General features: G+C 45.6%; 1 protein-coding gene across 1 annotated transcript in view; it reads left to right on the forward strand.

Annotated features, from left to right (window-relative positions):
* Positions 1 to 17,137, forward strand: part of LOC122811978 (prolyl endopeptidase-like) — a 2,225,690-nt gene that overhangs the window by 1,334,235 nt on the left and 874,318 nt on the right. Inside the window, exon 10 of the mRNA XM_044084182.1 lies at positions 7,378 to 7,481. Coding sequence (XP_043940117.1) covers positions 7,378 to 7,481 — 104 coding nt within the window. The remainder of the gene's footprint in view (positions 1 to 7,377; positions 7,482 to 17,137) is intronic.

The raw sequence follows: 17,137 nt of genomic DNA on the forward strand, positions 1-17,137 counted from the left end.
AGCCTGTCAGTTACCGCAATTTCCATATTATTTCTAGTCTGTTCTCTTCCTGCATAGTGGACTTGGGATTCCATGCCAAGTGGTTTGGCTGCACTGCCTTTCAGTCTTGTCAGATGGATACATAACATGTCTGACCTCCTCCTTATCGTCATGTCATCAACTTCCAAGCTGAGTTCTGTCAATGAACCTACAATTAATGTAGCAATTTGTAGTTCATGTTTGGAAGGTTGATTGGTTTTACTTACAGCTTTCACTCAACAAAACTATCCTGGGCTTTGTGGCAGGCATATACTAGGGGCACATACACCCCTCCCACACTTAATATGGATGCCTGGTATAGGTTAGAGTAGGTAAGGCCCTCAACTCACTTAGCACTGGCGCAAATACCCATGCCCATTTGGCGACATTGTCAATACGATTGAATCAGCTAGAGTCAATCTTTACACCTTCAAGTGGCTAGCCATGATATGGCATGCAGTCTGTGCTCCGTACTGTCCTGTCTTGAAGATGCTGTTCACCATGGTTGATGCCCAAAATAGTTTGATCTGTACACCTCTCCCCTGTATAGGCACTATCTAGAGTCTATGCTGCTGGCCACAACTCCACTTATTGGTGATATGGGATAAGGTGAGGAAGTCTTTAAAGATGAATGAGAGGATAACCCCTGTTAGCCACAGAGTAAAGGCTAAAGTGGTACAGTTATCAAATAGTTGACATAAAGGGCTGTATTCTAAGCAGTGTAAGGTTTAAGTTCCTTCACAGCTTAGCTGTCTGTTCATCCCTTGGATACTTATTTATGCTGTTTTTCCATGATGGCCTTTTGCATATTACTTATAAATGTATATCTAGATTTGTTTCATGTCCTAGAATTTTCTCTGATTCTGTGAAAAAATAGCAGAAGTTACAGAGAGAACACCCTGATGTGAAGTTGTTCGATCTCGCCGTTTGTTCTTACACACTGGTTCGGAGCCGATCCCTCGGCTCCGAGTCGGCCACATTCCAAGCTCTGCGTCTAAGAGAAGCTTGAGGCACAGTCCCTATCCCATGATCCTCTCCTGCTAACCATCAGATCTAGTTTGCCGCTGCAACAGGTCTCATCGTCGAGTGAGAGCTTGGGCCAGTATCCTTTTTTCTATATAAAAAATTTCTATATATTTCTAAAAAGTTAAAAATAAATAGAGATTTTTATTAGTATTAGTTAGTAGTAGTAGTGTGTGTGTGCGTGTGTTGTTTTAAAATAGTGTTTAAGAATTTGTGGGAGCGGCTGCTCCTAGGCCTTAGGCCAATATCTTTCTGTCAGGGCTCTGTCAGATTTTTCTGTGTGAAGTATCTTTTTTCCTAGTTAACGTCTTGTTGTAAATTTTTACCTGTGTGTTTAGTCAGGTTAGTTATTGTATATATATATATATATATATATATATATATATATATATATATATATATATATATATATATATATAGATATATAGATATATAGATATATATATAGATATATATATATAGTTATATACATATTAGTATTACATACTGTATTTTTCTATTCAGAATATGTCAGAGAAAGCCAAGTCTGGTTTTAAACGTTGCCAGTGTGGACAGAAAATGTCCATAACAGACCACCACGTTTCCTGCGTCTACTGTCTAGGCCCTCTCCATCTTCAGGAGGGACTGCTCCATCTGCCACTCGTTTAGTGGCAGAGTGATGATGGAAAGATGCAGGAAACTGATTGAAATGGGTTGTCCTGAAGCCGGAGTTTCAGGAGGCATTAGAGAAGGCAGACAAGTCATCAAAGTCTTCGAAGGGGTCGAAGTCTTCGAAGGTATCGGAGCCCAGGTCATTGGCTCCGAGTACCTCTGTTAAGATTCGGTCTCCGGCTCCACAGACCTTGGAGCCGAGCACCGAGCTGCTGCCTCGGGGCGAGGTCCAGGTCTTGGAGCTGGTGTCAGAGGTGCTGCCTTCATCGATCCTTCGCTCGGTGACCTCTTCGACCCCTTCAACCTGTTCCTCCAGGGCACTGTCCGACACCAATGTGGATCGAGTGGTGCAGAAGCTGATGGAGAACACGACCTTATCCAAACTAATTGCGGTTTCGTCCCAGTTGGTTTCGAAGCTTGAAGCCCTTCCTTTTCCATCCATAGATCCTCCTTTGAGACCCGAGTCATCGGAGCCAGGAGTCGAGGATCTGATGATTGTTGATCCCCCGGAGCCAAAGCCTTCTTTAGTGCTTTCGGCTCCACTGACCTCGACACCCTCGGTACCCATCGAGGGGTCTCGGAGCCAACAGTCTCACCTCAGTTCTGGGGGGGAGAGTCGAACCAAAGTTTCGGTTCCGACTCTTCCCCTCGGTGCCTCGGCACAGATTAGTTCAGCTCCGTCCTCTGGATCGGAGCCAGTGGTTCTGGTCCCAGGGAGGCTACCGTCTTCTTCGGAACCGGTGGAGTCCTCGGCCCAGGGCTCCGGTGCCTTCAAGGCCATGAGGAAGGTTTTGTCTGGTAAGACGTTCACATCTTCAGATTCCTCTTCTCCTTCCCTGAAAGGTCCGCATTCTGTCTCTGCACCACCGGTCCCCACCAAGCGTAGAGATCCAAAACCTCAGTCAGTCCCAGAGGGTGAACCCTGCTCCTCGGAAGCTTCACCAGATGTCCCCTCTGATGAAGTCCAGAGGAAGAGAGGCACCTTGATTCCCCACAGGAATCATTGACATCGGACACCAACTTGGATGAGTCAGAGGGGTCCCCACGGTCCTCCTTCGAGGATGTCTCATTTGCCGACATCCTGGAAATTCTCAAACACAGGGGTGACTGGCAGTCACTTGCCCCCACTGAGGACGAGTCAGCGTTGCTGAAGGCTTTTGGGGCTCAACCTTCCACCTCCTGGGTAACTCCTCCCTTCGACGAGTTAATGGATTTAATAGCACGAAGGGCGTGGGAGTCCCCTGACACTTTGGAACCAGCCCCTCGGAGGCCCAATAAGTACATCTCTGCTCCCCAGGATAAAGCGTATCTCACCAAGGGAGTCCCAGTTGATGCTGTGGTGGTGGTGGCGGCAGCCACCAAGAAAGAAATGTCTGAAGCATCTTCCTCTGTTCATCCTCTTAACAAAGACTGTAGGGACAATGGACAGGTACGGGAAGCGCATTTTTAGTTCAGCGACTTTTTCCATGCAATCACTGAACTACCTCACTCATTTTACCCGTCTTCAGAGAGATCTCCTCAAGGAATTGGGAGATACTCTACAGGGTACCACAGATACTGCTGTCTCAGACAAGGTGACAGCACAGCTCAATACCCTAAACTCTTATCGTTAACTCATCCATGCAGCTCATTTCGTATGCAGCCGAAGGATAGAGTAGGGCTGCAGCTTCAGCGATCGCTCTGAGGAGACAATCCTGGATGCGCCTATGCTCCTTTGCGGAAGCCTTCAAGTCTTCCTTTGTTAATGCCCCTTTTGATGGCTCCTCCTTATTTGGGCCCAAAGTGAAGGAGACGCTCACTAGGTGTGAGCAAGAAGGAAAGACCCTGTCTGCCATAGGGGTCTGTTTTTCCGCCCCTTCTAGACCATACCACAAAGGGCAAAGAGGTAGAAAAATGTGGTTCCGGTAGACTCAGGGAGCTTTCCAATCCACACCTAGTGAAACCCCCTCCAGAGGCAGAGGAGGGGGAAGGAATGGAAGACGCCACCCAGGCAGCAGAGGGGGTCTGCAGAACCAGGGCGACAGGGATAGTGTCCCTGGGAAGCCCTTCCAGCACCCCTGAGGGGAGGCCCAGCTGTCCCACTCTGGAGGCATTCGGGGGTCGCTTGGCTTTATACCCAGAGGTCTGGCTAAATCTCACTTCAGTTTCCTGGGTAAAAAGCATAATAACCAGAGGATACAACATCCCTCTCTTAGACAATCCTCCCACCCAATAAAGATTCCCAGATGTTCCACCCACTCTGCGGGATCAGGCAGCCATAGAAATACAAAGGCTGTTAGAAAAAAAGAGTCATCCCGCCAGTCCCAGCGGACCAAATAGGATCCGGAACTTACTCAAGGTTCTTTTTAGTTCCAAAGAAAACAGGGGACTGGAGGCCAATACTAGACCTCAGCAAACTCAATACCTTTGTGAAGAAGGAGAAATTCTGGATGGTCACGCTACAATCGATCCTTCCGTTTCTTCAAATGAACGATTGGATGTGCTGTATAGATCTCAAGAATGCGTACTACCACATAAAAATGGCCAGGCCATCCAGAGATCACCTGCGCTTCCGGCTGGGGGACCGTCATTTTCAGTTTCGAGCTCTGCCCTTTGGCCTCACCTCAGCCCCCAGGGTGTTCACCAAGTGCATGGCATTTGTGGTGTCCCACCTGAGACGACTAGGATTCCGGGTGTTTCCCTACTTAGACGACTGGCTCCTTACCACCACCACCAGGCATCACCTATTTCAAGCCAGGGACTATACAATCCATCTCTGTTCCCGTTTAGGCATAACGCTGAACTTCGAAAAATCTGCCTTGTCACCCTCGCAGCATATATCATTCATAGGAGCAGAATTGGACACTACCTTAACTCTGATCAGGTTTCCCCAAACAAGAGTTTCAGCTGTGAGGGAACAGATTTCTACTCTTCTACAAAACAAGAGAGTCCCCGCTACACAGGTCTTGAAAGTTTTAGGCATGATGACAGCTACCCTTATCGCGGTCCCCTTGTGGAGAATGCACATGAGGATCCTCCAGTGGCTACTCTTCGCACAGTGGTCTTACCAACAGCTACTGTTGTCACACAACATCCTGCTCACAGAGTCTTGCAAGCAGGATCTTCGATGGTGGATGAACAGCCACAAGCTTACGATAGGCCGCCCGTTCATTCTTCTCCCCCCCCAATAGCCACGGTGCCCACTGACGCTTCCCTGATAGGGTGGGGCGGACTTTTTCAGGGAAGAACAGTTCAAGGCGAGTGGTCCAAAATGGAGTACAGTCTACACATCAATTTCCTGCAGTTGAGAGCATTGTTCCTGGCGTTGCACCACTTTCACGACTACTTACCTCCGGGAACAGTTGCATTTCAGACAGGCAACATGTCAGTGGTCTGGTACATAAACAAGGAGGAACCAGGTCTTACCCCTTATGCAGAGAGGCCCTGAGAATCTGGCAATGGGCTTTGTCCACTGGACGCTTTCTCATAGCAATGCACATCCCGGGGACGTCCAACGTAATAGCGGACAGATTGAGCAGAGCCATCCTGTTGCCTCACAAGTGGTCCCTCAAAAATCAAGTAGCGGAAAGGATATTCCGCAGATGGGGCCAGCCTTGCTGTGACCTTTTTGCATCCCCCTTGAATACAAAATGCAGAAGCTATTTTGCCCTACTCCCCTCCGGGGGGCGCCCCCCAGGGAAGCACTTGTGCACAATTGGCCCCCGGGTCTCCTATATGCCTTCCCTCCTGTTCCACTAATCTCAAAATTTCTGCAGAAAGACAAAGGTCTGGAAAGGACGATCATCTTGATAGCACCATTCTGGCCTTGACAAATCTGGTTCCCCTTCCCCCAAGCTCACCAAATAGAAGAACCTTGGACTCTGGACCCAGTGCCAGACCCTCTGACCCACTCGTCAGGAGTTCTTCACCCCTCTCTTTCATCCCTCAAATTGACAGCATGGCTGCTCCACTTCCCAGCTTAGCCAGGTCAGATCTTTTGTCTCCAGCAGTACAGCTTATTTTGATTTCTTCCCACAAAACCTCCACTAGAAAATTGTACAAGAGTAAGTGGAAACATTTTGTGTGTTGGGCTTCCAAACAAGGTATAGATCCCTTGGTTACTCCTATTCATAAGGTTCTAGATTTTCTTTCTACTCTTTTTCATCAGGGGGCTTCAACATCCACCATAAGGGTACAGCTGGCTGCCATATCTTATTTTCATGTGGGTGAAAGGGGCGCTACAATTATGTCTCACAGACTTTGTAGAGCTTTCATGAAGGGAACTTATCATCTCCGACCACCCATTCGAAGTCCGGTTTTTCCTTGGAATTTAAATCTGATGCTAACCCAGCTCATGTTATCACCCCTTGAACCAGCTTCATCATGCCCACTTAAATATCTTTCCTGGAAAACCCTGTTTCTTGTTACAATCACTTCAGCTCGCAGAGTCTCAGAGCTGCAGGCACTGTCAATTAGACCCCCGTATCTGATCTTTCACACGGATAGGGTCACTGTACGTACTAATCCGTCCTTTCTACTAAAAGTCTGCTTAGAATCTAATCTTAATCAGTCCATAGAACTTCCCACTTTTTTCAGGCACCATACCAATAAATTGGCATACATGTTACACAAATTGGACGTGCACAGGCTGAGATTTTATCCGGACAGAACAAAAGAATTCAGGAAATCGGATCAACTTTTTGTTTCGCATGCAGATAATAAGAAAGGACTGGCAGTAACAAAAATCACATTATCCAAATGGCTTTCGGACTGCATAAACTTTGTTTATTCATATTCCAATCAGTCTATTCCGCTCAAAGCTAAAGCTCATTTTACTAGAGCTGTTTCTACTTCCTTAGCCCATGCTGCTCGCTTACCGATAGATACCATTTGTGCAGCAGCTACCTGGGCCAAACCTTATACCTTTATTACTCATTACAAAGTGGACAGGGCCTCCAGGGACAGGGCTGTTCTCAGGAATGTTCTCCCGTGAGCCACCCGGGGTTTAGGGTGCTAGAGATGCTACCCGTGTGTAAGAACAAACGGCGAGATCGAACAACTTCACATAAAGAAGTTAAGTTCTTACCATAACGTTCCATGTGAGTTGTTCATATCGCCTTTGTTCTTACATTCCTGCCCTCCTTCCCCCTCCGTGTTCTGGAAGAACAGGTGGCTGGTTGTCTTTTCTCATGGTCCCCGTGGACTGCCTGTTTCTATGTATGCGTTCATATTCGGACATGTATAATATATATGCGTATATCTGTCCTTACATTTTTGTGTATATACGTGTATGTGTGTATTGATACGTATGCATGTGTAGGCGGGTATGTCTTCTGTTGTCTGGTTTTCATAGCAAACTAGATCTGAGGGTTAGCAGGAAAGGATCATGGGATAGGGACTGTGCCTCGAGCTTCTCTTAGATGCAGAGCTTGGAATGTGGCCGACTCGGAGCCGAGGGATCGGCTCCGAACCCGTGTGTAAGAACAAAGGCGAGATGAACAACTCACATGGAACATTATGGTAAGAACATAACTTCTTTTTATAAGTCATAAAATACTTACCACTCTTGGTGGCGTGCAGTTTGTTGTGAATTGACAGCTGCATCAGCATTAGCCTTTTATATTTGCCTGCTGTAGGTATTTATTTTAAAAGGATGTGTTACTACAGTGAGTAAACACATAATCATGCTACTCTTTTATCCTGCAGGAATTATTTACCAATGTGATCTTTCATCTGATAATCCAGAACCCAAAGTGTTTCGAGAAGTGGAAGTGAAAGGGTTTAATGTGTCAGAGTATCAGACTGCTCAGGTAAATAGGTTTACAATAAGATATTAACTTGCCTGTTAATAAATGTTAAGCTATATTTTAGCTGTAATTTATATGTCATTTCATGTCTTTGGGTTGCTTGTACTCTTTTTTTTATCTTTAAGAACTTGCTTACCTGAGCCAATATCAGTCAGCTGGTGACAGCCAATAGTCACCACAGTAATTTGCACCCCATATTGTTTCTTGTACAAAATCTTGCAACTTCTACTTTCTCCTTCATTTAGTTTGTATTTTTTAATGAATTTATCACACTGATTTCACCATATTTATTTTATTTTATTTTATTATTACATTTGTTTACCATGGATATCCAACTGGGCCAGTGGCCCTTTTTCTGCAGCGGCCCAGAAGAAAAGCTCCATTACAAACAATGCAAGAAATCGATAACAATCAGGAATACATAACTTTGGTAAATATAGGTAGTAAATAGTTTATACATAAACAATAAAAATTGAGAGAGTAATATAAAGTGGAAGAAAGGAAAGCTAACATGATATTGCTACTGCCATCACTGAGAAATGACTGCGATCAATATCATGGTTTTGGTGGTAAATATTTATGAGATACGTGTATGATATGTGAACAAGAATATGGATAATTGTTGCTGTGCTGGTGTTACTTGTCCTAAACAGTGATAGCTTAGGCAATATTAAGGTGAAGTACAAGAAGGAAGGGAATATGATAAAAACTGTAGGAAGATTGAGGTAGGGAGATAAAAATAGGAGCAGTAATGAGCTTGAGATAGGTAGAGACAAAGAATTCTGTGAGAGAAGGAATAGTTTGGATGTTAGAATTTAGTAAGGGAAGAGATATTTTGGTTTTAAGAAAAAGGAAGGACAGAATGATCAGCCTGGACTGGTGCAGGAATAAAGCTAGTTTTTGGTTAGGTGTTTCTTAAGCAGTAGTTTAAATTTGGATTTTTTTCTAGAATTTAGTGTTGTATGAGGCATGGAATTCCAGTTCATAGATTTTTGGTGGGAGAATAGAGAGAGGTTCTTCGTGTTTCACTGTTGCAGTCATTACAATTTGGGTTATCCTGCTGGCAGGCTACCCTCTGTCGGCCTGAATTCCAAAGTCTAGGTCCGGCGTCGGTTGCTGTCGCCTGTTCCCTGACATCAGTGCGTCAGGTGTATAAAAGATGCAGCCGACGCCATTTTCTTCAGTCTTTCTTGCCGCGCGGTGCCTGAAGCAAAAGCAGTTCGCAAGTGCCGGTCAGCCAACTCCTGAGATTTTCGTGTTCGAATTTCAGATCCGAAGTCTTCATTAAAAGCTAAGTACCCCATTGGGGAAACTTGCTCCAGACCGATGTCAGAAAAAGTTAATAATTGTATTTCTTGTGGGAAGCAAATACCTCATAAGGACTTTCATTCTTACTGTATTCCTTGCCTAGGCCCAGACTACGACATTGCTAATTGTCGGTTTTGTGCTAGATTTAACCAACACACTATTAAGCGTCGGTACGATTTTGCATTTCACTATTTTGGCAGAAGATTTAATTATACGATGTCATCGGATAGCCATCTGACTACCAGAATTCACAAGAAATGCAAAGAAAAAGAAAAGGACAGGCATCCGAGGTCCTAAACTGACGACGACGAGGCTTCTTCTAAGCTAGTCGCCGGTTCTCAGTGAGGTGCATTCGCAGCCCCTGACGACCGCTACTTTAGACTCGCAGACCGCTACTGACTCCCATGTGGAGTCAAACAGGCCACTGGAAAATCAAGGTATTGGACCTTCGGAAACTATTCCCTCAGATGGGTCCAGAGCCGCTGAGAAGGCATCGGCTTCTGAGGGTGTTTTCAGGCCTACTCAGTTATATGTAAAAACGACTTCAGCTTCAAAGGCAAAGACTAAAGCACCTTTAAAGACAAAGAAACTAGTACAACAGCCTCATGGACAGGCCTCCATGCCCAAAATACAGATGCTCAAAATGGCCGAAGACTTAATTACTTTGATCAGGGGTTCCCATCCCCCTCCTGATAAGAGGCCTAGGCAAGAGACAGAATATGAATCTTCAGATCAGGTTTCCATTTCATCTGATTCCTCTTCTGATCAGGAATACTCTCTTCCTCCCTATGAGTATTCTAATGCTGAAGAATCTATCCCTTCAGCCTCTCCTCCTGAGGACTATTCTTTTGGGGAAACTTTGCATACCATGAGGGAGCATTTCCACTGGGAGAGCCAAGATTATTCAGAATTTAAGAAAAGGCTCAGAGACTTCCTTTTACTACCATAACACAGGCCCCTAGCTATTCCACTTGTGTTAGACATTGTAGATGATGTTTATTCAGAGTCCAGTCTGACCCCTGACTCCTTACCTCCAGCTCCTGTTAAGCCGGACAGATACTACAGGGATGTTCATCGTGTTACCCTGCTGCAGTCATCACACTTGGGTTATCCTGCCATCAGGCGGTCCCGCAGTCGGCCCGAATTCCAAAGTCTTGGTCCGGCGTCAGTTGCTGTCGCTTCTTCCCTGATGTCAGTGTGCCAGGGGTATTTGAGAGGCATCCGACGCCATTTTCTTCAGTCTTTCTTGCCGCGTGGTGCCTGAAGCAGAAGCAGTTTGCAAGTGCCGGTCGGCCGACACCTGAGATTTTCGAATCGAGTTTCAGTCAGAAATCTTCAAAGCTAAGTACCCCGTTGGGGAACCTTTTCTTGCCTCAGTCCGATGTCAGAAAAAGTTAACAATTGCATTTCTTGTGAGAAGCAAATACCTCATAAGGACTTTCATTCTTTTTGCATACCTTGCCTAGGCCCAGACCACGACGTCACTGGTTGTCGGTTTTGTGCTAGGTTCAATAAGCGAACTATAAAGTGACGCTTTGATTTAACACGACACTACTTCGGTCGGAAATTTAATTACACTATGCCGTTGGAGCAACCGGCGTGCATAAAAAACGCAAAGATAAAGAAAGGCAGCCTAGATCCAAGCCGGACTCCGAGCCCTCGGCTGGGCCGGTCATCGGTTCTCCGGTTTTCAGTGAGGCGCCTACGCAGCCCCTGGCTACCGCTGAATTGGATCCCCAGACCGCTTCGGATTCTCCAGCAGAGAGTTCTAGGCCAACACAGCCATTTTCTTTAGGCCCTACCATCGGCATTGCAGTAGGAGAAGCCTGTGCTGTAGAAAGACGTTCGGTTTCTGAAGGTGTCTTCAGACCGACTAATCTTACCATAAAATCTTATGCTAAGTTTAAGACTCCGCTAAAACCAAAAAAGACTACACTTCAGTCTCCAGGTCAAGGCCCTATGCCTAAGAAACAGATGCTTAAAATGGCTGAAGATTTAATTTCTTTGATCAGGGGTTCCCAACCCCCCCCCCCGACACAAGGCCTAGACAAGAGGAGGATTATGCCTCCTCTGATCAAGTGTCTGTTTCCTCAGGCTCCTCTGAGGAACAGGATTACTCCTTTCCCCCTTACGAAGATCCTGATGCTGAAGACTCCATTCCCTAAGCTTCAGATTATTCCTTTGGGGAAACCTTACATACCATGAGGGAACATTTCCACTGGGAAGGTCACGACTGCTCCGCCTCAAAGAAAAGGCTCCGAGAGTTTCTTTTACTCCTCCAGCACAGACCACTTGCTATCCCCCCAGTTTTAGACATTGTGGATGATGTTTTCTTAGAATCTAGTCTAAATCCAGATTCTCTGCCTCCTGCTCCAGCCAAACCAGATAGATACTATAGAGTATTTGACTCGCACAAATTCCTATACAAAAGCCCTGTTGCTTATCCAGAGACAATTTCTCAGGGTCCCAAAGGGGCTAAGGCTTCTATGGCTAAAAATCCTGTACCCTCTGAAAGGGACTCCAGAGCACTAGATAGGTGGGGAAGAAGGCTTACACCTCAGCTACTCTAGCTATGAGAGCACTAAATTGTCAATTTCACATGCTTAAATACCAGCAATTCCTAATGTCTCAAATAAAACAAAAGATGGGCACTCACCCTCAACAGTCTGAATTCAAGGAAATGCAGGATCTGTTGCATGCAGATGAACAGGTGGGCAAACATACTTTATGATGTGGTTTTGATGCCCTGGAAGCTTCTTCTAAAGCAGCTGTTACTGGGTCTGTTATACGTAGGCATGCTTGGTTAAAGGAACAATCTCTGCCTGATCATGTTAAAGCAAAGTTACTAGATGCACCCTTACAGCAGGATGTCTTATTTGGGGTTAAAGCAGAGGAGGTTTTAAAGAAAGTGGAGGATAAGGCAAAATCTATGCAGATGGTCAAAGATTTCTTACAGGTACAGCCCCCACGCTTCAGCAGAAGTTGGCCAACAAAAAATTGGTCCTTTCCAGCTTCTGACAGACCACAGAGGGGTAAATACAGGCGCCCAAGGCAGAGGACAAGCACAAATCCCTTACAAACCTCGCCAATGGGGCACTGCAACACAGAAGGGAGGAGAAGACCGGTCCCAAACTACTAGAAGGCAAACACAATGACTTAAACCTCAAACTGCCAAGCAAAACTCTCTTGGCAGCTCCCTTGGAAGGAAAATTAGCACTTTTTGCAGACAAATAGCGCATCATCACAAAGGACAAATGGGTCCTAGATATTATCTCAGAAGGATACAGATTCTATTTCCACACCTTGCCAAGGATAAAATGAATGCCAAACCTGCCACAAAATCAATAGGCAGAGGCATAAAAACAAATTACAGCTCTCACGGACATGAGAGCCATTCAACTGGTACACACACAGGAGCAAGGCCAAGGATTTTACTCAAGGCTTTTTCTAGTCCCCAGAAAGGACAAAGCTTGGAGACCCATTCTGGACCTTTCAATTTTAAACACCTTCTTGCAGGTACCCAAATTCAAGATGCTAACACTACAGCAGCTTCTTCCCATGTTGGGCAAGAAAGCTTGGCTAGTAACGTTGGACCTCAAGGAGGCATACCTGCATGTCCCTATCAGACAAAATTCAGAAGATACCTCCGTTTTATTGCAGGTTCAACCCATTACCAATTCTCTGCACTGTCCTTTGGCTTATCTACTGCGCCCAGGGTCTTCACAAAATGCCTGGCACCAGTAATTGCATACTGCAGACAAAGAGGAATTCAAATATACCCATATCTGGACGACTACAGAAAGCAAGGACATTCTGTTACAACACCTGGCTTTTGTAAAACATCTTCTAAGTTGCCTAGGGTACACAGTAAACTAAAAGAAATAAAAACTAGTGCCCTCACAAAATATGACATTCCTGGGTGCCACCTTGAATACAACAGCCCAGATGGCTTATCTGACGCCAGACAAACAACTACAATTAACTCAATACTTCAGAGCAATGGCAACAAAGACCCAACTCCCTGCAAGAAAAATTCTGCAGGCCTTGGGCTTCATGGCATCTTGCAATCTACTAATACCATTTGCAAAACTGCATATGAGGAAATTACAATGGTACCTAAAAAGCGTATGGACTCAACACAGCCACAGCTTAGAAACAATGATACCTCTCATTCCCTGCCTTCAACAGGAGTTTCTATGGTGGTCACAGGCATGTCACCTCAACAAGGGTCAACCTTTCACTTTACCTCCAGCCAGGCAAACTATGACAACAGATGCATCGGACTATGCCTGGGGGGCACACATGGCAGGACAGTGCATTCAAGGCATATGGACTGCAGATCAAAGGAATCTGCACATCAATCAAAAAGAAATGCTAGCTGTACAAAATGCTGTGACAGCCTTCAAGGACCTCTTACATCCAGGACAGCTTATCATAAGGACAGACAGCACCACAGTAATGTGGTACATAAGCAAGGGGGTACACACTCCTACCCTCTATGCAGGCAAGCAATGACCTTGTGAAACACAGCACTGGCTTACCAAGTTCAATTACAAGCTCAATTCTTGCCAGGAAAAAAGAACACATTGGCAGACGACCTAAGCAGAAACATCATGGATCCCCACAAATGGAAACTGGATCCACAAGTATTTGCAATGATAAGTCAAAAATGGGGGCTCCCAGACATAGACCTGTTTGCCAGCCTCCAAAACTATCAACTAACAAAATTTTGCACAAAGACTTTTCACCATCAAGCTTGGAAAGTGGACGCACTCTCATGCAGTTGGAAAATGCTGACAGTATATGCCTTTCCTCCATTACCCCTTCTCACAAAGGTGCTGCTGAAAGTCAGGACGGAGAGACCCCGAATGATACTCATTGCCCCAGACTGGCCACGCCAGCACTGGTACCCACTATTAAGGAATATGGCACAGGGCCCACCATGGATTCTACCACAAATTACCCATCTGCTCACACAGCAAGACAATCAGATTCTACACAGCCAGCTCAAAACCTTAAACTTGGCTGCATGGCAAATCACCTAAGCAACCAGCCAGATCCTCTCTCACAAGCTGTTGTGGATGTTATTCTGGAGGCCAGAAGGCCCAGCACCAGGAAAGCCTACTCAGACAAATGGAAAAGGTTTTGCGCCTGGAACCAAGCTGAAGGCCAAAATACCCTTCAGCCTGACATACCTCAGATTCTGCAATATTTAACTGAGATGTTACACAAAGAGCTTTCCTTTTCATCTATTAAAATCCACGCCTCAGCTATTTCAGCTCACTACAACACAGATCCTCCCTTATTTTCACATCCACTCCTAAGGCAGTTTCTCAGAGGGGCCAAAAACATTAGGCCTCCCAGGAGAGCACCAACACCTACTTGGGACCTCAACTTTCTTCTGGAAAAACTTACGTTACCTCCTTTTGAGCCAGCTTTCTCAGCTGACTTAAAGTTTATATCATGGAAAACTGCCCTGCTGCTAGCAATTACTTCAGCGAGAAGAGTTTCAGAGCTTCACGCACTAATGGCAGTAGAGCCTTTCCTCATTTTTCATCAAGACAGAGTTTCTCTATGAACTAACCCCTCCTTTATGCCTAAGGTGGTATCCAGTGTGGCTCTAAATCAAACCATCCATTTACCCACCTTCTTTCCAAATCCACAGAACAAAGGAGAAAGACTCCTACATTCTTTGGACATTCACAGGCAGCTACGTTACTACTTGGATAAAACTAAGGTTTTCAGAAAATCTGACCAGCTTTTTGTGTCCTATGCTACAGCATTACAAGGAAAGGCTATCTCAAAACAGGCCATTTCCAAATGGATAGGACATTGCATACATTTTTGCTACACCCACCATGGAATACCAGTTCCTGCTAGCATAAGGCCCCACTCCACCAGGGCAGCAGATACATCTACAGCCTTCCTCAGGGGGGTGCCAACCAAGGATATACTGGAAGCTGCAACTTGGAGTTCAGTACACACCTTCACCAAACATTACCACTTACCACTTTACTCTAAGACTAGAACTGGCTTCGCCACTGCAGTTTTGCAGGGCCTTCTTGCCTCCTCTAACCCTGTTTGACTCCACCTCCAATCCTTAGCTTTGGGATTCTACCCAAGTGTGATGACTGCAGCAGGGTAACACGATGAACATAGTACAGTTTTGTACCTACCATAAATGTAGATGTTCGAGTGTATACCTTGCTGCAGTCCAGGTTACCCTCCCTCCATCCCCTCTGACCTAAGACCTTTCTATACCTTAAAATCTGTTACAACCTTTGTGGTGTATTTGCTTATAGCTGGAGGGATTTTTTGTTTATGCTACACTTTTTATTATTGGTACTATCTACTGACCACCATTTGGGGGGGGAGGCGCACCTGACATCTGGGGCAAGAAAAAACTGAAGAAAATGGCATTGGATGCCTCTCATATACCCCAGGCGCACTGACGTCAGGGAAGAAGCGTCAACAACCGACGCCGAACCAAGACTTTGGAATTCGGGCCGACTGCGGGGACCGCCTGACGGCAGGATAACCCAAGTGTGATGACTGCAGCAGGGTATACACTCGAACATCTACATTTATGGTAGGTACAAAACGGTACTTTCCTGACTCTCGTAAATTCCTTTTCAAAAACCCTGCTGCTGACCCAGAAACTATCTCTCAGGGTCCCAAAGGGGTCAAGGCTTCCACTGCAAAAAACTCTACCCCCTCTAACAGGGATTCTAGGGCACTGGACAGATGGGGAAAAAAGATTTACACTTCTGCTACCTTGGCTATAAGGGCTTTAAATTGTCAGTTTCATATGCTCAAATATCAGCAATATATTATGTCACTGCTTAAACAGAAAATGTTGATAAATTCTGAATGTGCAGAAAACAAAGAAATGAAAGATTTATTGCATGCAGCTGAACAAGTTGGAAAGCATACTTTGCAATGCGGTTTTGATTCTCTGGAGGCCTCCTGCAGGGCCGCTGTTACGGGTTCTGTCGTTAGGAGGCATGCTTGGTTAAAGGGACAAAATCTACCTGATAATGTTAAATCAAAGTTATTAGATGCTCCATTACAGCATGATACCTTGTTTGGTGTTAAAGCAGAAGAGGTGTTAAAGAAAATGGAGGACAAAGCTAAATCTATGCAAACAGTCAAGGATTTCTTACAGTTACAGCCTCCAAGATTTAGCAGACACTGGCCTACAAAGAATTGGTCCTTTCCAGTATCAGACAGGCCACAAAGGGGCAGATGCAGATGCCCTAGAGGCAGATCCCAGCCCCAAGGTTCATACAGGTCTAAACAGTGGGGTGCTTCTACCTCCAAAAGTGGAGAAGACAAATCACAGCCATACAGGCAACATATGTTCATCGTGTTACACTGCTGCAGTCATCACACTTGGGTTACCCTGCCGTCAGGCAGTCCCGCAGTCGGCCAGAGTTCCAAAGTCTTGGTCCGGCGTCAGTTGCTGTCACTTCTTCCCTGATGTCAGTGCGCCAGGGGTATATAAGAGGCATCCGACGCCATTCTCTTCAGTCTTTCTTGCTGCACGGTGCCCAAAGCAGAAGCAGTTCACAAGTGCCGGTCGGCCATCTCCTAAGATTTTCAAATCGAATTTCAGACCGAAGTCTTCAATAAAGCTAAGTACCCCATTGGGGAACCTTTTCTTGACTCAGTCCAATGTCAGAAAAAGTTAACAATTGCATTTCTTGTGGGAAGAAAATACCTTATAAGGACTTTCATTCTTATTGTATTCCTTGCCTAGGCCCAGACCACGACATCACAGGTTGTCGGTTTTGTGCTAGGTTTAACAAACAAACTATTAAACGTCGGTTTGATTTCGCCTGACAATATTTTGGTAGGAAATTTAATTATACCATGCCGTCGGAGCAACCGATGACCGGAATGCATAAAAAACGCAAAGATAAGGACAGGAAGCCGAGACCCAAACCAGACTCCGAGGCCTCTGCTAGGCCAGTCGCCGGTTCTCCGGTTTTCAGTGAGGTCCCTACGCAGCCCCTGATGACTGCTGATTTAGAACCCCAGGCGGCATCCAGTCCCCAGGCGGAGATTGCTAGGCCTCCACAACCTTTTTCTTTAGGCCCTTCCAACTCCATGGCTGAAGGAGATTCCGGTGCAGTTGAAACGCCTTCAGTTGCAGAAGGTGTCTTTAGACCGACTACACTCACTATTAAATCCTATGCAAAGCTGAAAACTCCTTTAAAAGCAAAGAAGACTGTACAGCAGTCTCCAGTACAAGGCCCCATGCCTAAGAAACAGATGTTTAAGATGGCTGAAGACTTAATTACCCTAATCAGGGGTTCCCATCCCCCTCCTGATAAAAGGCCTAGACAGGA

This window comes from Protopterus annectens, chromosome 1.part1 (genome assembly GCF_019279795.1).
Source record: "Protopterus annectens isolate FY-2018-M chromosome 1.part1, PAN1.0, whole genome shotgun sequence".
NCBI lineage: Eukaryota > Metazoa > Chordata > Ceratodontiformes > Protopteridae > Protopterus > Protopterus annectens.